The sequence below is a fragment of the Neltuma alba genome, unplaced genomic scaffold (assembly GCF_004799145.2).
Source record: "Neltuma alba isolate B1F8T4 unplaced genomic scaffold, ASM479914v2 tig00001900_pilon, whole genome shotgun sequence".
Taxonomy (NCBI): domain Eukaryota; kingdom Viridiplantae; phylum Streptophyta; class Magnoliopsida; order Fabales; family Fabaceae; genus Neltuma; species Neltuma alba.
In genome coordinates this window covers 104,818-131,034 of record NW_021632662.1, presented here as the reverse complement: position 1 = coordinate 131,034, position 26,217 = coordinate 104,818, and the positions used below count along the sequence as shown (strand labels likewise).

The 26,217-nt window shown below is 35.3% G+C and overlaps 1 protein-coding gene and 1 long non-coding RNA gene across 2 annotated transcripts; both read right to left on the bottom strand.

The window, feature by feature from the left end:
- Nucleotides 1-8,451: 8,451 nt before the first annotated feature.
- On the bottom strand, nt 8,452-14,423 carry LOC114713676 (uncharacterized). Its single transcript, XM_028898351.1, has 11 exons — nt 13,989-14,423; nt 13,223-13,812; nt 12,562-13,012; nt 11,833-12,143; nt 11,584-11,724; nt 11,365-11,440; nt 10,815-10,877; nt 10,576-10,736; nt 9,750-9,825; nt 9,299-9,418; nt 8,452-8,880 (listed from the first exon to the last, which is right to left on the bottom strand). Exons 1-11 carry the CDS (start codon nt 14,421-14,423, stop codon nt 8,710-8,712), a joined length of 2,595 nt encoding a protein of 864 aa, XP_028754184.1. The 3' UTR covers nt 8,452-8,709.
- Nucleotides 14,424-25,083: 10,660 nt separating this feature from the next.
- Nucleotides 25,084-26,217, bottom strand: LOC114713718 (uncharacterized). The gene is made up of 3 exons (XR_003737376.1): nt 26,181-26,217; nt 25,229-25,291; nt 25,084-25,154 (listed from the first exon to the last, which is right to left on the bottom strand). It is a non-coding gene; the product is annotated as an uncharacterized LOC114713718 (long non-coding RNA).

Genomic DNA, 26,217 nt, shown 5'->3' with positions numbered 1-26,217 from the left:
CGTTGAATTGGTGAAATGGAAGTTGTGCTAGATGGTGTGTGAGAGAGAGAACATAGCTGCCTGAGCTATTTATCGTGAGATATTGATCTCTCCTATCATTGTCAGTAGAGTTTACATTGCCGCCGATGGGAAGATGGAAGGAGAATAGGGGAGAGTGTGGTTTTATGTTTTTCCCCTTATTTTTCCATTAAAACATTACCAAAAAAAAATCATTTCTCCTCGTAACTGTCAAATAGTTGAGATATCATGAAACAGAATAAGGGATGTAATCTAACCAGGGACAAATTTATATTTACATATTCATATTTTTAGATTTTGGTCTTTCTAAATAATTATATTTTTTGAGATCCTCTCCAATGAGTATCATTTGTCTAGGTGCTTCCCTCTAATTTTCCCAATAAATTAGTTGTACAATAATTCTTAATCATTCACAAAAATGCTGATCATATACATTTTTTTTTTAAAAATATTTTTATAGGAATTGATTCAGACGTTTTTGGATACAACCTTACCTCTTCTCTCCACACATCTCCTCAATGTAAATAAACACCAAAGTTGATATTTGATGCAGTTATAGAAAATCATACTTTCAGAACTGGAAAAACAGCCAAGCCCGCCAGGACGAGCTATTTAGGCACTAAAAATGTCAAGGCTGGGCTTGTAATTTTTCTCCCAAATTGAAAACAGGTCTAACCGAGCTGGCAAACCCACCTAACAACCACGTGTCAAATGCTCTCATCCCAGTCAATCTCTTATCCCCCGACTTGTAGACACCCACTTCGCCTCTCTCCTTACTCAACACTTCTGCCTCGTTTGGTACAATGGAAGCGTTTTTTATGGAAGTGGAAATGGAAATGGAAATAGAAATGAAAATAGAAGTGGAAGTGAGATTAAAAATGTGTTTGGTGTGACCATAGAAGTAGAATTTAAATTTTAATTAAAATAATATTAATAATATGAAAATACTAAAATGTCTTTGCTGAAAAAAATCACTCTCTTCCTCGCAAGGAAAAGAAATCCATGTTTGAAAAGAAGCACGCCGTCGGAGGAAACTATTCAGGAATTAGAACTGTTGTGATAGGATTCTTTCAATTGCAAATCTGATCAAACCACTTTCCTATAGCAATTAATCCACTCAAAACACCCATATCTTGAAGAAGTTAGCTTTGCTTCTTCTCATACTCCACATACCGCTTCCTACAATCCAGCTACGCTGCTATCAATGGCGGCCATTAACACAGGATTTAAACAAGAAATCTTCCAGAAAATTAGCATAAGAACCAAAAAAAAAAATATTGCAAAGAAGATGGTTGCAGCTATCAAAGTCAAGAACGAAAATCATAGGGAAAAAATAATAGCAAAAATCTGACAAGAAAATACTTCCATTGTGGCAGCATCGAATCAAAGAACCACCTCTGTTAGAAATGAAAATGGGCTGCGGATTGTAACAGAGATTTCAGCTTAAAAAAAAAATACAAAGTACTATCGTCTCTGGAGAAGAAGACTCGCAGATCTGGAGAAATCTCTCCCTCTCGATGGTAGAAACCATACTCTTTGGAGAGACCCGAATGTTGATCTCTCTCTGTTGTCGTTGATGGAAGAAATAGATGAAGAGGATGAAACATTGTGAGCAGCCAAAATGAAAATCGAAGGTTGAAACCGCCGCAATCATACATCATCATCGTCGCCACGCCAACCTTGCCTCGTCTTCATCGTCCTCGCGAGGTCAGCGTTGTCAAAGGTGGAGGAGCAAGCGAGAAGGGAGAAGATGAGATCGAAGGGGATGCCGGAGGGGGGACATCGTCAATGATGGAGATGGACGCCGGAGGAGGATGGCGTCAGGTTTGACGGAAAAGGGATGGGCAAATTGGTCAATTGATAAAACAACTGAAGGGTGGTACAGTGGTCAGAAAATCTCACTTCCATGGAACCCATCTCAGTTCCCCGGTCTAGCTAAGGAACCGAGTTCCATCAAATTTGATGGAACTGACTTCCACCAGGAACCCACTTCACGCATACCAAATGCTTAAAATAATGGGTTCCACTTCCTTCCCTCCAGTTCCCTGCTACCAAACGGGGCATTCATATTCACAACTCACGCTTCACTTCATGCCTCATCTCTCTACTAAAAACTATGACAAACCCAGCTTATACCTCCTTTTTCTCCTTCACTTGAGTTTTTGCTCCTTTAGAGACTTCTCTCAACTACAGAATCAAGGAATTCTCCTCCTTCAAGACGCCACAATGTGGTCCCCCAATCATTCATTAATCAGAACTCCTTAATGCCAGGAATGAAGCCTGGATGGGATCAAGAAATGGGTTCGGATAAATTTCTGTCATCTTGAAAAGTTCAAATGACCTAGGTCGGGGATGGTTAGAATAGGGTCATGGAATAGCGATTCAACACTTGGTGGAGCTCGGAAGCAGAGATGAGGCCATTCTTGTCCTGATCGTGGAGGTCAAAGGCGTCATGAAGCTCCACGGAGATGCTGACGACAGAGTTGGAGTGACATAAGTTGGCAAACTCGGATAGGTTGATGAAATTATGGCTGTGAAAATGGCTCAGGAGGGGGGGGGGGAGAGGATTAAAGATGAATTGAAGCAGAGGATTGAAGTTGAATGATATGTGAAAATGGCTGAACAGAGAGAGAGAGAAGAAGGGTGAGAGAGATGATATGTGAAGAGCATTTGGACAAGCGTATGCTAGATGGGACCCATAAAGAAAAGGTAACGAACCTCTGGGAGAATTAACGAAGATAACATATTTTTTCCCTTTTGAAATATTCATGTGTATCTTTATACACAATATTTTATTATAGTACATGGTATTATTTTTAGATATTATAATGACTAAATTTGTCCCTTTAATTTTTTTTTTTTAAAACTAGATTCCTCTCTAACCGTGTTAAACACACAATATCATTGATCTTTCTTTGCGAACTATTAAATATACACGTGTGCGCGCAATGTCAATGACAATGACAACTTCAAACTTTGAAGGGGGAAAAAAGTGTGTATATTAACACTAATTGGAATGAATCAGATCATTTACCAATAATGAAGAAAATGATACGACAAATTCATTAATGCAAATGTCTACCAGCAATTTTCTTTCTTTCTGTTTTTTTAATACATCTACAAGCAATTTTCTACGTGCGACTGCCCTTAAAAAGCCATTTTTGAGTGAACTGTTTCATCATTTCATGCGCTGTCGGATTAATCAAGCCAATGTAATTTTTGGTGAAATTTGTCATTAAAGAATCTTTCATCCTGCGTGGAGCTGCTCTTCTTCATGCTTTGAAGGTGATAAATTGAGGTTTCTTTTGTGTGTGAGCGCATAATATGTTGAGAACAATTCATATGAATAAAATTGAGACAACTAATGTTAATCATCTTTTCTAGAAGTAAAAAAAAATGTTAATAATCTTTTCTAGAAGGAAGAAAGTAACGTATTATTATTAACAGGCATTAATTTTAATAGAAAGTATTTCAAAGATCTTGAGCTCCACGACGCTTAAAATAATGCGGGTGATGAAGGAAAAACCCATCAATCTCAACTCTCTAGGAAATTCTTATTCCAGCACTGTTCAAAAATAATTTTCCATTGACTTGGCCCCCACGTTGAATATCGGCGGAGCTCAGCATCCCACTGGAGAACAGCTTTGAACCCCGTTTTGGCATCTGAATAATATCAATTTATTTAATTTTTTTTCATACAACATAGTCCTTGGAGTTTGGATTGACACAACTCCAAGTTTCTTCTATTTAATGTATTGATTCATTTGTCAAACAAAACCACTGGTACTTAATATAAGAACTAGTTTAACTTTTAATTTGGTCCATTTCAGTTTATTTTGTATCTCATATTTATCTTTTTTTTCCTGAAGTAGTCATTGTAATAATTGCACATATTAAAAATTTCATCAAATGGTATATGATTAGCAAAGGCATTTTAGGAAAGACAACACCCATTTATTATAAATAACTAATTTAACTAACTTTTTTAATCTATTTAAATTAGTCAACTAGCTCTTATATTAAAAACTAGAAGAAATAGTACTGATGTAAAGGTTTAAGGCATTAGAGGAAAAGGAAGACACTTCTAGAATCAAGCTCAAACAACCCACTCGATGAACTTGCCATTTTATAGCAATGAAGCTCAATGTATGTCAACACATAACTTCCCTTCTCCTTTCAATCTTCTAAGCTCCCCACTCCCAAGCAGCCCTATCACTGTTACCAAACATGCCACAACTGATGGATACACCATCATGTCCAAAAGGCCCTTGAAACTTTTGCATTTCACGACTTTGCTGAATGCAAGCTGTGTCAGAGAAAACATCAATCCACACACAGCTGCACAGCGGCAACTGTGCCTGTGAACCCAATCACATACTTCTTATTTTCTGATGAACTTCACCGTTGGATTCTGCAGAAGAATCAGTCTGAAGAACGAGGAAGAAGGAGAAGCCATTGAAGGCTAGTTTTGATGTGCAAATCAGAGAATATGTGGAAACAGGAAAGTCAAAGCAGAAGGTTGCTTATCACTACTGTTTGATTGGCTCCACAAATTACCATTACCCCAATTAGGAATTGTTTCGATTGCTCCTTCTGATACTTGAAAAGAAAAGGAATGAAAATATTAATTCATGAGAATACAAGTTCATCTGAAAGTGTCAAAACAACGGAATAAGAAGACGTGTGTCAGACCCAAAAAACAAAAGAAAAGTAGACGTGTGAATATGGAGCAAGTTTTTTGCCGGGTGATTCTTATTTCTGAATAGGAAGAGAGAGCAAATTTATGGACACTATTAACAGACCTATTCCTATTTGGGAAGCTTCACTTGATCTTGAGCTTCTCCCATGGCAAATTTGAACAAGGTTCAGAAGAGAGAAGGCGTAGAAATTAATGGCTCTTGCGGTAATACTACACTTTGTCATTTTTTATACTTGAAATTCCTGAGAAGTTCAAACGGTTTTCATTTAAGTTATATTATTTGACCAGTAATTAAGACGAAAAGGAGTTCCTGACGATGAAGCCAAAAAGCCATTTTATCGTTTAAAAAATTAAAATGTTCTTATATGATACATTGAGTGCCATCACTATTAGTATATATATGCTAGCGATACATCTCATGACAATCATCTTGAATCTAGTTTTGCGTAATTGATTTGCCTCTTTGGTGGGATCAAGGACAGGTCATTAAATAGCGAGAATATATTAACATCCATTTTTTAATGTTTATTTACTTTATAAGGCCAACCTATTTGTGAATAATTTTGCTTTGTTTACCGCTTCTTGGAGTCAAAGAAAGAATACTAAATAAATTAGTTGAATATATATATATATATAATGGAAGGTGAGGAGAAGTCAGTTGTATATTTAATTTATTGGGAAAATTAATCTTTTAGTCCTTAAGGGTTTTAAGTTATTTGTAACTCAGTCCTTAAACTTTAACTTGGTGCAACTCAGTTCCTATAGTTTTGATCCGGTTGTAACTCAATTCTTAAAGTTTGATTCCATGCAACTCAGTTAGTCACTTTAAAATTAGTCCCTATAGTTTAGAAAATAAAATTATGGAAAATTAATATTTTAATCTTCATAATATCATTCAATTTATAATTAGGTCCCACAGTTCATATCCTTTTCATCAACTCCCTGCACATTCAGTTTATGAATGGCGTTACTTGCTATAGTCTACCATAATCGCTAATTTTCTGCCATGTTAGCTCTATTGAAAGTGCTAGGGCTTGAATAGCAAAATTTCAAGGCCGATAATCGTCAAGGCTTGACATTGATAATGAGTTCCTTGCTCTTCTGTTTTATTTTTGTCATCTACGCTGGCTTCATGGTCTCTCTTTACCCTGTCTTTTTTTATTCTTTCTTACTGAAATCATATTCACAAAGTATTTAGCTTGTATTTTAACAACACAACTTCAACAAGGCAATATTTTTTCATGCATGATGGAAACAAGCAAAAGCTAAAGGATCCTCTGTTCGCCTCTGCCTTCGGCCCCAAAAACAAAGGCAATGAAAATATTAATAATATGGTAATAGCAATCCCCAGTTTGGACTATTGTTTTCCATAGATAACATGATGATGATATCTATCATTTTTTCTTTTTTTGTCTACTTATCAGTATGTGCATGTTTACAGCTGATTAAAACATTAAAATATTCGACAGAAAAAAATAATAATGGAAAAAAACCACATCACAGTAACCCAAAAAAAAAAAAATGTCTTTCACTTAAATAATCTTTCAATTCGCTCTAGAACACTATGCCAAAATTAATAATAGAAGGCGACCATATTTTGATGCTTCTCTCCTCTACACTTCATCACCGCTCATAGTTGAAATGCGAAGCTATCATTCTGAAGGAAAATCATGGAACCGACATTAAGCTGATTAATCATATTTGGTTTAACGACAATGAACATGGAAGTGACAATAATTATTTTGGCAAAAGTACTGCCAATTTCATGAGCGTACTTGATTCATACCTTTTATATAACAGAAGTATTTTTACCCCAAAATAAAAGGTATCGAACAGATTACACCGATTTTCTTCCATCTAAACCATAACAACTGGAGTAAAACATAAATCACACAAAGCTAACCTGCAATTTTCTTCGATAAGTCCATCCTCATATTTATTAGCACTGGACTTACGAACCACCTCGTTTAAGAGTGATGAAGGGGTGGCGGGTCTTGCCAAATCAGATTTTGACTTGCCATCTCATAAAAAATTAACGGATTTTAAAGAGTTATAAATAGTGAGAAGGAACACCATTCTCAGATTGAAAGGCAGGCAGTTAATTGAAAGGATATAAATTATGGGACCTGATTATAAATTGAATGATATTCTGGGGATTAAAATATTAATTTTTCCTAATTTTATGTTCTAAATTGTAGGGACTAATTTATAAATGGCTAAACTATCGGGATTGAATTGCATAGAATCAAACTTTAGGAATTGAGTACAACTAAGTCAAAACTATAAAGATTAAGCTGTATCGAGTTAAAGTCTAAGGATTGAGCTACAAATGACTTAAAACTCTAAGGACCAAAAGATTAATTTTTTTCTAATTTATTTTGTTATCAAGATGATTATTTAATATTATTGTCATCTCATATCATACTATATCAAATTATAATTACATGTAACTCTTTTTACATAAAAAATCTAATTGAACCACCAATAAAGCTAAATGAAGAGAATTTGGACGTAGAGTACTATATATGTTACTAAACTGTGGCCTTATTTGGCACGCAGACAACATATAATGAAAAAATCATTTTCACAACGAGAAATTTTTTTAAGATTAATAAATAAAAAAATATATAAATATTAGTATGCCCTCAAAGTATTAGGAGAGTCGATAGTGTGTGCATGTTGTTCTTAACTTCTTACTACCTCTAGTCCTCAATATAAAAACTCGTTTGACTTTTATTTTGATCATAAATATAAGACCTCAATCAGCTTTGTTTCTCATATTTATCTATTTTTTTCTAAGGCAGTCTTTATAATAATGGTAGTTCTAGTCAATACACTTGATTAGCAATGATATTTTAGAAAAGATAACATCTATTTATTACAAATAACTAACTTAACGAACTTTCTTAATTTAATCAAATTAGTTAACTAGCTCTTACATTAAGAACCAGAGGTAGTACTATATAATTAACTAATTTATAGCCCTATGCGATGTGTGGTTTGTTTAAAATGTATTATAAACTAGTAAAGTAATTTGATTAAATAGGATATAAAAATATTGTGAAATATAACTAATTGTGCTGAACACATTAGCAGTTAAGGCACGTCATCTATTTCTAAAGATAAGAAATTGGGATTCAGTAAAAACAGAGCAATGATAAGCTATTTTGAGAAGAATAATTCTTTAGCAATATCTGTTTTATATAATAACCACAAAAAACTAATAATTGCCAAAATCGTCTTCTTAAAATTGTCAGGTTCACAATCGCCAACTCTTTGGACTCCCGATCTGGACTCGCCGTCTTTTGTCTCTGTTCCCTGTGGCTAATATTTTGGAAGGATGATAACTATGTAGCAGAACTCCAAAGGTTTAGGTGTCCAAACAATTTTTTCAAAAATAAGTTATAAATAATAATTCAAAAACTTCTAAATGTGAGAGTTGAACTTGCAAACTATAATACTTAATAATTTCTGATTTACCACTTAATTGGACTTTCATACTTGGTAGTTATTTAAACCAATAGTACTTTAATTTTCATCAAAATTTCTTGAGACCGGACCGTTATCAGATTTAAATTTTGAAACTTAACTATTATTTTCCAAACAATGGAATGCCCAATATTCTTTTTTTTTTAAAAAAAAAAATCTAGATTCCTCTTTTCTATATCTACAGTGTTAGACATGCAATATCATTTATCCCTCTTTGCCAGCAATGCTCCTATGCACAAAACAAATGAAGAGATAACCCTTAGATCTCATTTGGTATGAAGCATTGACAATGCAATATAAGAATTATGATTGGGATTGAGAAAATCTACTCAATCTCACCTATATAGATTTGTCTAATTACAAGTAACAAGCAATCTTCCATGCTAAGCATTCTTCTAATATATTTTCTCAATCTCAATTTCAATCCCATATTTTCAATACTTCGTATCAAACGAGACTTAAGCGGACATCATCAATCATTGAAACTTTCTTCCATCGGCTGGCTAGGTTGTTTGCGCTTTTACAAAGGGATGTTCTAGTAATGCTGCAGCAGATGGCCGCTGGGCCGGATTTCTTGCGAAGCAGAGTTCCAGAAAATCCTTACCATCTTGGCATAATCCTTCTGGTATGTCCGGATTTTCCTCTTTAAGACAAACTCTAAAGAACACCTGTTGCTGCTTAGTTAATGAATTTGTTTTAGTGAAATACTTAATTAACTAATAAATGCAAGCCCCATATATGTGATACGATGTCTCATATAATTCCACAATTATTTTGTTTCAAAAGTATACCCTAGTTTCTCACTTGCATTAACGCCAGATCTAAAGATTAGCTAGTTCTTTGAGTACATTATTATATGCTTTATTTATAGTCACACTGCTCTAAGATTAGATGTGTTATTTTTGTGTTGGGTAAAGCGAAAACAGATAGACTTTCTTTGATTAGAATATTTTATTGCTTCATTTGTTTAAGAAATATTTATAGCATAAAATAACAAAGCCTTAAATTCTTTGATTTTTATATGCACATTAAGAAGTCATATAATCTAATGCAATGTTATCTCTATATATAATGAAGTATAAAAGTGTTTACCGGTTCAAAACCAGACCAAGGATGCTTCCCTGAGAACATTTCAATCATTACGCAGCCCAAACTCCATATATCAGCAGCATAAGCTTCAAGCGAGCTCTTGTATTCTATTTTTTTAAGAACCTGTATGCATGAACAATTAAACAAGTCTATTAAGAAATACTTTGTGACGCATAATGTAGAGTATGTAAGTGTACACCTCTGGGGCTGCATAATATGGAGTTCCTAATACGGAGTGCGTGCCCGCAGATTCTGCTAACTATTCAACACAGAAAAGCCAATTGAGTTATTGTTGGCTGTTGGGACTATCATATCAATTCCAAGGGTATTTGAAAGGCCACAAATAACCACCAATACTATAGGTCACACATACTCGATCCTAAACATGTTCAAAAACCAGTGGCCACGATTTTGTCATGTGAGTGCATGTCGAACATGATATCCAAGAACTTACATGCTTAGCCAAACCAAAGTCAACGAGCTTTAAGATGTTGTTAGAATCGACAAGCAGATTGTCTGGCTTTATGTCCCTATACAATAATACACATGAAAACAAGGAGAGAATGAGGGAGGGTTATAGAATATAAGAATGATATATATTTTGAAGAAACGTTCTGCAGAAGAAAATCTATCTTTTTTTTATATTTTATTACTTTCCATTTTTCCTTTCTTTAGTAAGTGGGTTGTTTAATCATTAGGTGTATTAAAATTGCTAACAGGTAGGTTTCTTTTTGTAATGATGGCAGAGCAAGTGGGTGATTAGTTCATAGAAAGGAAGGGGGGAGCAAGCGGCTGGTTTCTTCAAGAGAATTGGAAACCTCAACCTATAAATATGTGTGTACCTATTAGGATAGACTTGGATGGTAATGAAAATTGATTTTGCTATAGTTTAGCTATTCTCTATCCTCCTTAAGTTCTTCTTATTCCTCCTCCTTCTTATCTTATCTCTAGCTCCCTTCATTTCTCTGTCGAATCCCCCTCTTTAGTTTAGTCTCTCCTATCCCCCATCATCACTGTTCTGTTTTTCCTATCTCTTCCTCTTATGTTTTTATGAACCTCCCCCAACTTCCTCCTCTATTTGTATTAGAAGAAATGTGTGTCAGTGTTTTTGTCCTGGGCGAAATAAATTACTTAAGACCATCCCAACATATACTTATCATTTTGACAACCCTATTTTTAGTGTGATTTTGAAACATGAGTTAAAAATTAATTATCTTACAGGGTATATGTGTTATAATATCCAGAAATCACACAATATTCCATACAAGTATAAAAAATACCTGTGAATTATTCTTTTGCTATGCAGGTAAACCAACCCGGAGAGAATTTGCGCAGTGAAATTTTGAATTAAAGGTTCACATAAAATACCTCGTTCTGATATATATTTCTTTAGTGAACCTGGTTTGATGTACTCCATGTATAAAGAAATGTGGTGTCCAGCCTAATTATGCATGAACCAAGTCATGAATTAATTGTGTATATCTTTCCTCCTCTGCTAATAAATCGGGAAAGTACTTACTATTTCATTGCCAAAATATTTCACAATATTGGGATGTTCCAGTTGGCTGAGAATTTTGATTTCCTGAAAACACAAATATATTTTAGCAATGTTTGATGCAGTGAAATGTATAATAAATTTATTGCAATAATAGGCAAATAATTTTCTTTCTCCATCTTTTAAATTAGCTAAAGGGTTTATTGACTTGCAATGACATCATAATCCCTGCAGTCTGGTTGAATTTAGAAATTATGTATAGCATAATTCGGATCCTTTGGTATTATAATGTTTATTAATTAATAGAAAAAGTAGTAGGAAGAGAATTTGGATTCTTTTTAAGATATCAAGTTTTTTAAGAGAAAAAATAATGAGAGGAATACGGAGTTTAATTACAATAAATGTTTAATTTATAACTCTACTCCATAATTTATTCTTAATTTTTTATATTATATTTTCACACACTAGAAATTAAAGCTTTGGCTCGACTTTCTGATTCTTCAATGACAAAATCGTCACTTGTAAAGGATCTTATGTGTGACAAAGAAATTTTAGTAATATGTATAAGCCATACCTTTCTTATAGATTCTCCATTTTCAAGTTTGAAAACATCTTTAAGTTCCTTGACTGCACATAATTTTTTGATTTCCCTGTCAGAAATGAAGAAGACGACATGGCTTTTATACTTCGAGCAAGTGTTTACTGCTTACTAACTAGCTAGGCTTCCAACATATATTTCTCATTAAGAAATTTAAAGTAAGACGATAAGATCCAAATTTTAGTTTACTCATACCTGTTATAGGCAACATAAACAGTCCCATATCCACCAGCCCCAATAATTTCTCCTTTTACCCATGTACTAAAATTGGCGGCATCAGAGGTTGAATTGGCATCATCGTCGTCGTCGTCTTCTTCCTCTACTGCACTTGAGACTCTGTCAAGAACGGAAAAGAAAACACATTGATGGCTGCGCAATTGTCCACATAATGCATTAATTATTGACTAAGAAATGATGAGATTAAGAAAAAAAAGATAAAAATACCTGGAAGGATCAACATGAACCGATACGAATCCACCATTCCCAGTAGGAGGATCCCATTTCGGCCTTTGGCTAAAATTTGAGGGAGAAGAGAATGATTGAGGGTCATCGTAGTTGTGTTGATCGACCAACTCATCAATGGTTAAAGAAACAGATCCAACTTCTGCAGCCCCAGCAGGATCCTCTGTTTCACACTGGCTAAGGTAGGTGGTCGAAGAGATTGAACGAGCACCATCATAATTCTGTTGATCAAACAACCCAGTGTTCAAAGAAGGGGCTTGGGCAGGGCTGATATTTTGTTCCAGTTCCGCGGCCTGCTTGATCATTGAAGCAACCATTATATTTCAGAACAAGTTCATAAATGCATGCATGTTCGTCAGTAAAGTATGTTTATGAATCAACTCTTAAGTATTGTGTAGCTCAATGAAGTCAAAGCGTAAGGATTAATATATATTAACCAGAGTACAATTTCTCTTCACCAAAGCACAGCTCAGCAAAACCATATAGGACAAAAATATTCGGTTATTAGAATGCTTGTCCTGCTACTGTATCCTGAGAAGTTCTGTAAATACTCTACAATGTACTGTGTCGATGGAATGAGATGAAATAAGAGAGTTTCTACACTTTACACATTTCATGTTTTGGTTATAATTAAGAAATATATAGGCAGCTAACGCATATAGTTGACATGGCTCTACGATACTTGTTAAGAAAAGGGAAGGAATGACCCACCTGGATTTCGTGGACTGCCTCTCTTGGGAACACATATAAGTAGAGAGAGTTAACGATGAGATTCAGAAGATGCAAAACCAGACCGTATGCAACGAATAAGGATTTCGAATGCAAACGTAAGGCGATGGACAAAACAATAACAACAGTGTATGTCATGCCATAAAGTCCTTCAACTTCTCTGGAGCAATAGCCGTGAGGTCTCGTGTCTTTCGCCCATCTTATGTGCATACATTTTGAAAGTTGCACTACCGCAAAACCTGTGAGCTCGGGATACAGTTCCAGGGACTTAAATATTCCCTCCGGTCCTTCAACCAGGAGCATTGGAGCAAAAGATATCACAATGCCCAAACTTGAAACCAGCTTCGCAGTAGCAGGCATTGATAATCTCAACTCGCGTTCACGAAGAGGCCGGTCCCCCAGTTGTGCAGCCATGAATGAGATTGGATCATCTCTGAGATATGTGTATTATTACAAATTAAAAAAAAAAAACCGTTGCTTTACTCTGAATTTGGAGAAGACGATCAGAACCCAATTTCTGAGGAAAACACAGTACATGCTTTCTATGACCACACAAGTGTCTACATAGTTCATTAATTATTGGCTAAGAAATTAAGAAAATAAGATGAAAAATATGAATTTAATCCAAGAATTGTATACACACCTGCTGCGGGCAACATGAACAGATACGAATCCACTACCCCCAATAGGATCTTCACATATAAAATTTGAGGTAGAAGAGACTGAATGAGGAGCATCATAATTCTGCTGATGAACGAAGTCAGTGTTTAAAGAAGAATCAGCTCCAACTTCTGCGGCCCCAGTAGGATCTTCTGTCTCGCATTGCGTCAAGGCCAGACGAATTAACCTTATAGATGGTACAAGGACTAAGGTCTTGGGGAATGTACGGACGATGCTGTAAAAGACCGTAATAGCTGCACTAATTGGGAGGTTATAACATAGGACAGCTTCTCGTGACCAATAGACGGAAGAGCCCTTGGATTTCCTCCGCATATTCAGCGGATTTACTTCATGAGGCAACTGGACCATGACCATCGCTGCTGCTGATATTCCGTCCAGGCTTTCAAGCTGGACCACTAAATCAAAACATAGCGCTGCCAGGAGGATGGCCGCAAAATGCTCAGTAACTTGAATATGTAAAGGACACAGCCAGTTGGTGGTAAAAGGGACTGAATTATTAGCAGCATCATTATTCTGTTGATGAACCATTGTATATTGTTTCAGTTTCTGCAGCTGCATGATCATTGAAGCAACCATTATATTTCAGAACAAGTTCATGAAAGCATGTTCATCAGCAAAGTATAACATATGCATTGTTGTGGAGTCAAGTGTATGCGTGAATAGCGGCTAACGGATATGATTGTCATGGCCCTACAATGATTGTTAAGAGAAGGGAGGAAATGGCGCACCTCGTACACCTCGCACATAACCATAATGATAAAGAGCAGAAGATATGCAACCAGAAATAAGTGATCAGCTGTCGGGGATTTGGCAATTACAGGGATGACGTAGTAAAAAGCAGCGGTAAAAAGTAGAGTAATGGGGACGTCATAGAATGGGAGAACCCGTCGTAGGTAATAGAGGGGAGGGACTTTGTTTTGCCCCAGCATTGTACACTGCATCAAACGCCAAATATAGGCTGCTGCAAGCACTCTCACCATCTGAAACCGCTCATATGTTGCCTCCAGTCTTTCAAGCTTGGACGCTAAAGAAACACATAGGTATGCCTCAGAAATAATAAAGATCATGAAGGAATATTTAAAACTCAGCGTCTCAGAAGAAGGTGGTAATCTCAACCAGCGTTCACGAAGAAGTGGATCCAGATCTATCAGTAGTGTAGCCATGGATGAAATTGCATGTGCGTTGAATATAATGATGGCTGAGATATATGGGCATGTTTCATAAGCAATTCACTGATTCTATTCAAACCCAAAACAACCATCTTCCTCGTTACTAGTCAACAATGGACAGCGCGGCAAAGGGAAATCTCACTTTCATGATTCTCAGTTTCTCACTTCACTCGGAATTTTCTTTTTGGAATCCTTGAATAGAGATGAAAACAATGGAGTGTAATAAATGAAAGAAGAATTGGGGGAGGAGTAGTCAATGACGGAAGAAAAAAAAAACGAGGGAAGCAACGGATGAAAGTGGAAAAAATGGATGGGGGCGGTGGAAGGGATTGAACGTGGGAATATTAAATACCTTCACCCCAGTTGTTATTTTCAAAGCAGAGGAAGAGAGAGCAGAAGAGAAAGAGTAATAGGCAGTGAGGAAAATCAAGAGAGAATAAAAGTACACGCTGTCTGAAGGTGAAGATAAGATTTAGAGATCATTTAGGTATACAAATATACTTCTTTTTATATTTTTTATGAATATTTTTATATATTTAGAGTTTTATATTATTAGTTTTATTATAATGTTTAGAAAAAATTTTAAAGTTTGAGTATAGAGTAAATAGTGACTTTTAACAATATATGATCGTGAAAATTTAAAGATATATTATTAAGAAATTTTAATTAGTTAATATTTGTTTAATGATTGTTTTGCTAATTTCAAATTAAGATTTTAGTTGAAAAATTTATTATTTAAAACATATAAAATGTTTTTACCAATTAAATTTAATTTAAATAATTTATTTGTGTTATTTAATAAATTATTGAGATTTTAATCAGTTTGAATATTGAATAGGTTAAAGATATATTTTTGAAATAATTTTTGAAGGTTTGAAAAATTATAAATTAAGAATTTTACGAAATTAGATAAAGTTGCAATTTATTTATAATTCAAAAGGGTTGTTTGGTTTGAGAAAAATTTTAAATGAGACTATAATAAATAATTGAGATTTTAATATGAAATATTTATATTTTTGGTAATAAAAATATATTTGCTTAAGTTATTAAATTTAAATAGTTTGATGTAAATTATATTTTCAAAATAATATTATCTTTATTATAAATAGCTAGATTTGTGAGAATTAATATATTTTTGTAATTTTAGTTTAGAGGGTATTCTTAAAATTTTAGAGTAGTTTTAAGTTTTATATTAATATCTATATGCAACTTTGTAGACTCTAAAAATTCTTTCATATACATGTAAATTGTATATGATTATATTGTTGATTTACTAATTTTTATATCATACTGAAATATAATATTATGATTTTTCAAATAAATGTTTTAATATGTTACTTGACTTTAAGATATATTGCTATTAATTATGACCAATATTTAAATATATTGATAGCTATGGAATTATCATGAGTTGCTGTTAAATGGTATAAAAATTTTATTGCTATCTTATTTTAATAAATTTGATGACATATTTCTGATGTAACATTATTTGAATATGACATTTCTATTGTTGGGCTAAAGATAGAAGGAAATTTGTATGGATATAAATTACCATGTCGTATGCTATCACTTGGTGCACAGTGGATGGTACTTATCAAGGCCCATTCTTTCATGTTTTCCTTTGGCCGGGAATTTATTGGAGTTGTGGGACATGTGACGCCTCTTTTTTTTATCTGCAAAGGAGGAAAGCCATAGTCCGAACTTGAGCTCTATATCTTTAACCAAATATATCTCCAGTATCAGTGAGCTTGGAATAATTCAGTAAAATGAATTAGTTCCTATTGGACCATGTGTTAGCCTATGGCTTCAGTCAGTGGTATAAGGGTGGACGGTGATATAGAGGCTGCATATTGCATTATTTTTGGATATATTGAAAAAATGATATTAGTATGTTGTTGAATTTAAAAACAAACTTGAGTTGAATGTGTAAAATTCATGATTTTCATACATAAATATATATATATACATATAAATGGATTTTTATTTATCATATATAGTTTGCTTGTATAGGTTAATTAGAATTTCAGTAGTTAATGAGACGTTTGATCTCATTCCTTATATTAAAATTTTCAGGTGAAAGATTTAGTAGGAATCAAAGGAAGGCACCGATGGAGTAAACCGTGAAGGCTTTTGTACTCCTCGAACACATGCTATGTTGTATTTTTATCTGCCATGATTAAGACTTCGATAATTTATTTTGTTATGTCAAAAAAATATTTTGAAATCATGACCTGTTTGAAGTGTTAGAAATACATATGGACTTTTAAATAAAGTATTTTATTGTGTATATGAATATAATTACATGAGGTGTAACAGATAATAATTTTTATTTTATTTAAATCCATGTAGCAAAAATAATCCAAGTATATATGCTAATTAGAGCGGCATTATTAGTTTCTAATGTCATTTCTGTTACAAATTAAGAAATCATGAGTGTATATTATAATAAGAATTCAATTAAACAAATTATAATGATTTGTTTAAATTTTCGTAACCGTAAATCAAAATCAAAGGGGATCGCAACTTCTTCCAACACACGAAACAAAACCATGGGAACATTAATCCTGAAGCCCTCTTCGCCAAAAACCTTCCTTTCGCATCTAAAAGCATATAATTCCCTCATCATTCTACTGGTTACCTCTGCTCTATTAAATCCAAGACATTAAGTTGAAGAAATTTGGTTGCCGATGCAAAAGTTAAAGACAAACTTCAGTAGTAGCAATAGTAGCAGACTAGTAGCAGTATAAGCGCGTATATATTGTGCCAAAATGGTCTTAGCAAAATGGTCAAGTCCACAACAGCCGTCTTTGGACTGGCTACTTTGTCTCTCTGTTCCTCTTGACTAATGTAAAAGACCGCCACATGCAGCCAGCCCCTGCTGATTCCTTCAACCATCCACGTCTATCCCCACCCTCCTGCTGGGGGTAGGGTCCACCTTGTTTGTTTTCGTTACTTTAAACGAAAAGATATATCTTTGAAAAGTCAAGTCCTAAAAATTGAAGCATTTTTATATATAAAAAATTATGTATAGAGTTAAAATACTAAAAATAACTAAAATCATATCTTTACAACTTATAAAGCCACTGTAAAACTAATATCACTTGGTAAAACAAAGAGATGGTTCAAGAAAACCTACATTAAATTGAAAATATTTAAGATCAAATTGAAAATCAAATTAGCTCTTATATTAAGCGAATAGAATGCTAAAATTGTGATTTTTTTAAAACTACCAGATGCACAATAGCCTACTCTTTGGACTCCCAAGCTGGACGCATTTTCTTTTGTCTCTGTTCCTTGTGACTAATATTTTGGAGGGATGACAATTACGTCGCAGAACTCCAAAGGTTAAGGTGTCTAAAAAATTTTGTCAAAAAATAAGTTATAAATAATAGTCGTAATTCAAAAGGTTGTAAATATGAGAGTTGAAGTTGCAAACTATAATACTTAACTATTAATATTTTTTGATCAAACAATACTTATGTCAAATTCCGTATATCCATTAAATCAAGTTTTCCAACCACATAAGACCATATATCATATATTTAAAATATTACTGTTGAATTATAAAACGACAGATGAGAAAATAAGATATATGGCAATGTATTATTGGAGAACTTAACATAATAAATATTATGAACTTGATTTAAGTATTTTTCTTTTTGATCTACAACTTGGAGACTTTCACTGCCCAATATTCTTTTTTTGAAAAAAAAAAATCTAGATTCCTCTCTTTTATATCTACAGTGTTAAACACGCAATATCATTTATCTTTCTTTGCGAGTAATGGTCCAATGCACAAAACAAGTGAAGAGATCACCCTTGTTATATAAATTAAGACCTTAGCTATTTATATCATACTAAAATCCCAATACCCTCAACGTACATCATCAGTCATTGTACTTTCTTCCGTGGGGAGGCTAAGTTGTCTGCGCTTTTACAAAGGGATGTTCTAGTAATGCTGCAGCAGATGGCCGCTCGGCTGGAGTTCTTCTGAAGCAGAGTTGGAGAAAATCTTTACCATCTTGGCATAACTCTTCTGGTATGTCCGGATGTTCCTCGTTAAGACAAACTCTATAGAAAGCCTGTTGCTGCTTAGTAAATGAATTTGTTTTAGTCAAATATTTAATTGACTCATAAATGGAAGCTCCATATATGGGATACAATGTCTCATATAATTCCACAATTATTTTGTTCAAAAAGTATACCATAATTTCTCCCTTGTCCTTGCATTTAACCAAGGCACTATTTCATTAATGCCAGACGTAAGGATTAGCTATTCCTTTGAGTACGCATTAGATGTGTTATGCTTGTTGCTTCACTTGTTTAAAGAAATTTTTATAGCAGAAAATAAGAGACTTAAATTCTTTGATATTTATATGCAAATTAAGAAGTCATATTATCTAATGCAATGTTAGATCTATATATGTCGAAGTGTAAAAGTGTTTACCGGTTCAAAACCAGACCAAGGATGCTTTCCTGAGAACATTTCAATTATAACGCAGCCCAAACTCCATATATCAGCAGCATAAGCTTCAAGCGAGCTCTTATATTCTATTTTTTTAAGAACCTGTATGTATGAGAACCAGATTTAATTGAAAAATAATTTTTGACGCATAATGAAGAATATGTAAATATACACCTCAGGGGCTGCGTAATGTAGAGTTCCCAACACGGAGTGCTTGCCCACAGATTCTGCTAACTATTCAATACAGAAAAGCCAATTAAGTTATTGCTGACTCTTGGGACTATCATATCAAGTCCAAGGGTATTGGAAAGGCCACAAATAACCATCAGTACCGTGTGGGACACGCATACTCGATCCTAAACATGAATCACCATCTTAAATAATCACTTGAGAAATTATGTCTCGAGTTCAAAAATCAATGGCCTCGATTTTGTCATGTGAATGCATGCTGTACAAGATAATCAAGAACTTACATTCTTAGCCAAACCAAAGTCAACCAGCTTTACTATGTTGTTAGAATCGACAAGCAGATTGTCTGGCTTTATGTCCCTGTATAATCATACATGACAATAAAGAAAGAATGAGAGAGGGTTATAGAATATAAGAATGATACATATTTTGAAGAAACCTCCTATAGAGGGAAATATGTCGTACTTTTGTATTCTATTACTTTCTGGTTTTCCTTTATTTAGTAACTGCGTTGCAAGTAGGTTTCTTTTGTAATGATGGCAAGGCAAGTGGGTGACTAATTCATAGGAAGGAAAAGATAGAGCAAGCAGATGTTTCCTTCAAGAGAATTGAAAACCTCAACCTATAAATATGTGTGCGCCTTCTGTATTAGGATAGACTTGGATGGTAATGAAAATAGATTTTGCTATAGTTTAGCCATCCTCTATCCTCCTCAAGTTCCTCTTATTTCCCCTCCTTTTGGTCTTACCTCTCCCTTCATTTCTCTGTCTATTCCCCCTCTTTAGTTTTGTCCATCCTATTCCCCATCATTACTCTTCTGTTTTCCCTATCTCTTCCTCCATGTTTTTGTGAACCTTCCTCAAATTCTCCTCTGTTTGCATTAGAAGAAATGTGCGTCAGTGCTTTTGTCCTGGGGAAAAAAATTACTTAAGACGAAAATCCCAACATATACTTATCATTTTGACAACCCTATTTCAGTGTGATTTTGAAACATGAGTTAAAAAATTAACTATCCTACAAGATATGTGTGTCACAATGTCCAGAACTCACGCGATATTCCATACACGTTTGAAAAATACCTGTGAACAACTCTTTTGCTATGCAGGTAAACCAACCCAGAGAGAATTTGTGCAGTGAAGTTTTGTTAAGACAAATAGAATAACACATAAGCCCAGCCATTACTCAAGAGCAAAGCCCAATAGGCCCAGAGTGAAATTACTAAGTGACTGACTGTAGTTTATTTCTTCTAATGTATACGTGGCCTATCTCTATTCTTTCTAGGGTTTTGTCTTGTCTATATAATGTACAGTTACTGCCTTGTGCAGTGTGCAATCAATACAATATAATTTTTCCTCTCATTACAAGTTTTATCTTGGTATCAGAGCCCTAGGCTAGCCGCCATGGCAGAACAAACCTCTCACACTGAAAACCCAGGATTACAGAGCACCGGAAGCAATGGAGGCAACAGCTCACTGAGTTCGGCCACAGCTCTTGCCAGGTTGACTGAGAAGAGCAATACACTCTCTCAGACATGTTCTGTCAAGTTGGACAGAACCAACTACTCCATCTGGCTGACTCACGTTTTGCCCATTATCAAAGGGCACAAACTTGAAGGTTTTATCAACAGCACCAAACCTTGCCCTCCTCAGTTTATCAAAGAGAATGACTCCTCCAGGCTGAATCCCGACTTTGAAGATTGGGAAGCTGCAGATCAGTTGCTGTTTGGATGGTTGCTGAACACCATGACTCTGGAGATATCTTCAGAAATGACCAATGTATCCACCTCTGCTGGCTTGTGGAGAGCAGCGAAACAACTAGCTGGTGCTCAGACGAAATCACGCCTTCTTATGCTGCGTGCTGAGCTACAAAGAACCAGAAAGGGAACCATGAAAATGGGAGAGTATTTGGCGAAAATAAAAGGCATTGGAGAGCAACTTACCCTGGCTGGAAGTCCCTTTCCTCTTCCTGACTTGATTATTCAAGCGTTGGCTGGCTTAGATGCAGATTACAACCCCATAGTGGTTCAACTATCCAATCAAGCTGAAGAACTGAGCTGGATTGATCTTCAGACTTCTTTGTTCACCTTTGAAAGCCGGCTGGAGCAACTCAATCAGCTTGCTCAACTGTCACTCAGCAACAACTTTGCTAACTATGCCAGATCTGATGGTGGTTCTTCTTCCAGAAACAATTGGAGAGGAGGAAGAGGAAACCGTGGCAGACGTGGTAGAGGAAGATTTGGAAGAGGAGGACGTTATAACAGCTACAACAACAACAATGATACTGATGTTATAAAATGCCAGCTTTGTAACAAGGTTGGTCATGTTGTTGAACATTGCTTTTATAGATATGACCGTTCTTTTCATGGTCCAGGTAGCAAACAGAACAAAGACAGAAATGACTATACTGAACTTGATAGTGCATATTGGGCAACACCCGAGACTGTAAATGATGATGGTTGGTACTTGGATAGTGGAGCAACAAGTCATGTGACAAACGATCTCAGCAAGCTGGACAATCCGACTACACCTAATGGTAAGATGAATGTGATTGTTGGTGATGGATTTAAGCTAGGAGTTGAAAGAGTTGGCTCATCCATCATTCATAATGGTACTAAAAGAAAAGTTGAGTTGAAAAACATTCTGTATACCCCAAAGATCAAGAAAAACTTGCTGAGTGTTTATAAAATGGCTTATGATAATGATGCTGATGTGATCTTTAATACCAGTGGTGTTTTTGTGAAGAATCAGGACACAGGGGAAACAATACTGGAGGGAAGACCAAGTAATGGTGGTATGTTTCGAATCAGTAAGCAAGGACAGAATGGTGAAACTGAAGTAGTTTTTGTTGCAGAAGAAGAAGCTAGTGCTCCAGCAACTAAATCTAGCTATTCTAGTAGGACTTTTTGGCATTGTAGGCTTGGACACCCAAGCAATAGAATATTGAATCGGCTAATTAGAGAATGTAATCTGCAAATGACTCCTATCAATGAAAATGAGTCTGTTTTCTGTGAATCTTGCAAGTATGGAAAGTTACACTCTCTTCCCTTCAAGGTGTCTGCTTCTAGAGCCTCAAAACCACTAGAATTAATCCACACGGACCTTTGGGGTCCCTCTCCAATAACCTCAATGAATGGTTTTCGGTATTATATTCTGTTTCTTGATGATTACAGTAGGTTCTCTTGGATCTACCCTCTAAAAACTAAAGATGAGGCACTGCCCATGTTTGTTCAGTTTAAAACTCAAGCTGAAAGGCAATTTGATAATAAGATCAAAATTATCCAAAGTGACTGGGGAGGAGAATACAGAAGCTTTAGTAAGTTGTTGAGTGAAAATGGAATTGTTTTCAGACATTCCTGTCCTCATACATCAGCCCAAAATGGCAGAGCTGAAAGGAAACATAGGCATATTGTAGAAATGGGTCTTACACTTCTAGCACAAGCTAAAATGCCTTTGTTTTACTGGTGGGAAGCCTTTCATACAGCAGCTCAACTTATTAATAAACTACCTACTCCGGTTTTGGGAGGAATTTCACCCCATTTCCGTCTCCTAGGCAGACATCCAGATTACAACTCACTAAAGGTTTTTGGTTCAGCTTGCTTTCCATGTCTAAGACCATACAATGAGCATAAACTACAATTTCAGTCTGTAAAGTGTGTGTTTATTGGCTACAGCAACTCTCACAAAGGATATAAATGTTTGAGTCCAACAGGAAGAGTGTATATTTCTAGACATGTTGTATTTAATGAGTGTGATTTTCCTTTTTCAACAGGCTTCATCAACAAAAGGAAAATACCTGAGGAATCTATGCATCCTAAGGCCTTCTTTCAACCTCTCTTGTCTGCCTTTAAGACTTGTCCAACTGATCACAATATTGGTGAAGCCGCCACTCCTCAAATCACAGCACACTCCTCATCAGATGATTTGCCTTCCTCTGAACCTGCAGTTGCAGAACAAATACTGAGTCAGTCCTCTACTCAAAATCAGAGAGAAAATGGGTTACATGAAAGTCAGCATTCAACAGGACAGAACACAGAACAAGCAGAAGAGTCAAGCAATGAAGAAGCTAGCCCTCAGTCAGCTGGAAATGAACTAATTCCGACTCAACATCACATGGTGACAAGAAGCAGAGCTGGAATTCATAAACCAAAACAACCATATGTTGGTGTAGCTATTGCAGATTCGACTCTAAAAGAACCGTCTACTGTCAAAGAAGCCTTGAATTCAGAAAATTGGAGAAGGGCTATGGCTGAGGAGTTTAATGCTCTTGTCAGGAATGAAACTTGGGTCCTTGTTCCTCATTTCAAACATATGAAGCTTATTGACTCTAAATGGGTCTTCAAACTAAAGTCTAATGCAGATGGAACTGTGTTTAGACCTAAAGCTCGGCTAGTAGCTAAGGGTTTTCAACAAAGCCCAGGAATCGATTTTGATGAGACTTTCAGTCCAGTGTTGAAGGCTTCCACTCTGAGGTTTGTACTCTCTCTTGCTGTTACTTTTGGGTGGCCTATTAGACAGTTAGACATAAATAATGCCTTTCTTAATGGAGAATTGCAAGAACAAGTCTATATGAGGCAACCTATAGGCTTTGAATCCAGTAAATTTCCAAATCATGTCTGTCTTTTGAGGAAGGCTCTCTATGGTCTAAGACAAGCTCCCAGAGCCTGGTTTGAGAATTTAAAGTCAGTACTGTTGAATTGGGGTTTTACACATTCCAAATGTGACACATCACTATTCTTTTTCAAGAGCAAGGAGTTCTGCCTTTTTGTCCTAATTTATGTTGATGACATAATCATTACGGGAAATTCCTCAAAAACTCTCGTTATGTTCATTCAACGCCTAAATGATCAATTTGCACTTAAGGATCTGGGTAATCTGCACTATTTCCTTGGAGTAGAGGCGTACAGAGATGACACCGGCTTGTATCTTAAGCAAGAAAAATATATTTTCGATCTGCTTCACAGATTTGGAATGGGAAATTCCTCATCAGTGCCAACACCTATGATTGTTAATAAACACTACTCAAAGCATGATGGAGTTCCCCTGAAAAATCCGACTCCCTACAGACAAGCTATTGGAGCCTTACAGTATCTCATCAATACACGACCAGACATCATGTTTGCTGTAAATAAACTCAGTCAATTCCTTACCTCTCCAACGGACACTCACTGGCAGGCGCTTAAACGGATCTTCCGCTATCTAAAAGGCACCTCGGATTTTGCTCTGCATATTCGGCCGAGTACTCATCTTACTCTCCAAGGATTTTCTGATGCCGATTGGGCTGTTTGCCCTGACGATCGTCGCTCAATAGGAGGCTACTGTGTTTATCTCGGTGACTCTCTTATCTCTTGGTCTGCGAAGAAACAAAACGTTGTGTCTCGGTCGAGTGCCGAATCCGAATATCGGTCACTTGCAAATCTCGCCACCGAGCTTGCCTGGATTCAATCCTTGATCAAAGAACTTGGTGCCCGATTGAATCGAACTCCGATCGCCTGGTGTGATAATATGAGTGCTGCCGCCTTAGCATCAAATCCTGTCTTCCATGCAAGATCTAAACACATCGAATTGGATGTGCACTATCTCAGAGATCGGGTAATGAATCATCAGCTGTGTGTTCGCTATATTCCCTCCTCTGAGCAAATTGCGGATATTTTCACCAAGGCGCTCTCCCATTCCAGATTTCGGGCCTTCTGTGACAAACTTGGCCTCACCAGATCTCCAAGCCCAAGTTTGAGAGGGGATGTTAAGACAAATAGAATAACACATAAGCCCAGCCATTACTCAAGAGCAAAGCCCAATAGGCCCAGAGTGAAATTACTAAGTGACTGACTGTAGTTTATTTCTTCTAATGTATACGTGGCCTATCTCTATTCTTTCTAGGGTTTTGTCTTGTCTATATAATGTACAGTTACTGCCTTGTGCAGTGTGCAATCAATACAATATAATTTTTCCTCTCATTACAAGTTTTATCTAGTTTTGAATTAAAGGTTCACATAAAAGACCCCCTTTCGATATATATTTCTTCAATGAACCTGGTTGGATGTATTCCATGTATAGAGAAATGTGGTGTCCAACCTAATTATGTATGAAACCAAGTCATTAATTGTGTATATAGCTTCATCCTCAGCTTAAATCAGGAGGGTACTTACTATTTCATTGCCATAATACTTCACAATATTGGGATGTTTCAGTTGGCTGAGAATTTCGATTTCCTGAAAATACAAATATACTTTAGTCATGATTGATACAATGAAACGTGCAAATTTATTGCAATCATAGACATATTTTTCTTTTTCCATCTTTTTAAAATTGCTAAAGTATACATTTAATCATTTAACTTTATAGATGGTTTCATTTAATCCCTTAACTTTTAACAAAAAAATACAGTTAGTCCTTTAACCCTAAAATTATTAACAAAAAACAATGATATTAAGAATTCAAATGTTGATAAAACATTCTTAGTGCTAACAAAATAAGTTTAGTTTTCAAAATAATCATGATTGTTACAAAAAACATCATTTAAGCCTAATGATTTTAGGGTTAAATGATCAAATGTATCATTTTCAGAGTTAAGAGATCAATTTCAAACCTTATACTACCTCCAGTCCTAAGTATAAGGCATTGTTTGTAGTTTACAAATGAGGTTTTATACTTAAGGCCAGAAGTTGTATAAAGTTAAAAGACCAAATATGTATTTTAACTTTTTAAAATAGGTGAAGGATTTATTAACTTGCAATGACATCATAATCACTGCAGTTCTGTTGAATTTCGAAACTATAAATGGCATAATTCGGATTCTTTGGAATTACAATGTTTATTAATTAATAGAAAAAGTAATGGGAAGAGAATTTAATTTGGATTTCTTTAAGTATATATCATGTTTTTAAGAGTAAAAATGATGAGAAGAGTATAGAGTTTAATTACAATTAGTGTTCAGTTTATAACTCTACTCCAGAATTTATTCTTACTTTCTTATTCTATTTGCACACATTAGAAATTAGGGCTCTGGCTTTGAGTTTCTGATTCTTCAATGACAGAATCATCACTTGTGGTGGATTATATGTGCGACAAGGAAATTTTAGTAGTATATATAAGACGTACCTTTTTAATAGATTCTACATTTTCAAGTTTGAAAATG

Excerpts from the sequence above, each read along its gene's own strand:
- LOC114713676 (XM_028898351.1), bottom strand. The coding sequence starts at position 14,423 with ATGGCTACACTACTGATAGATCTGGATCCACTTCTTCGTGAACGCTGG. Across the intron at positions 13,013-13,222 it reads GTTCATGTTGCCCGCAGCAG|AGATGATCCAATCTCATTCA; the intron begins GTGTGTATACAA and ends CACATATCTCAG. Across the intron at positions 9,826-10,575 it reads AGCAAAAGAATAATTCACAG|GGACATAAAGCCAGACAATC; the intron begins GTATTTTTTATA and ends ATTATTGTATAG.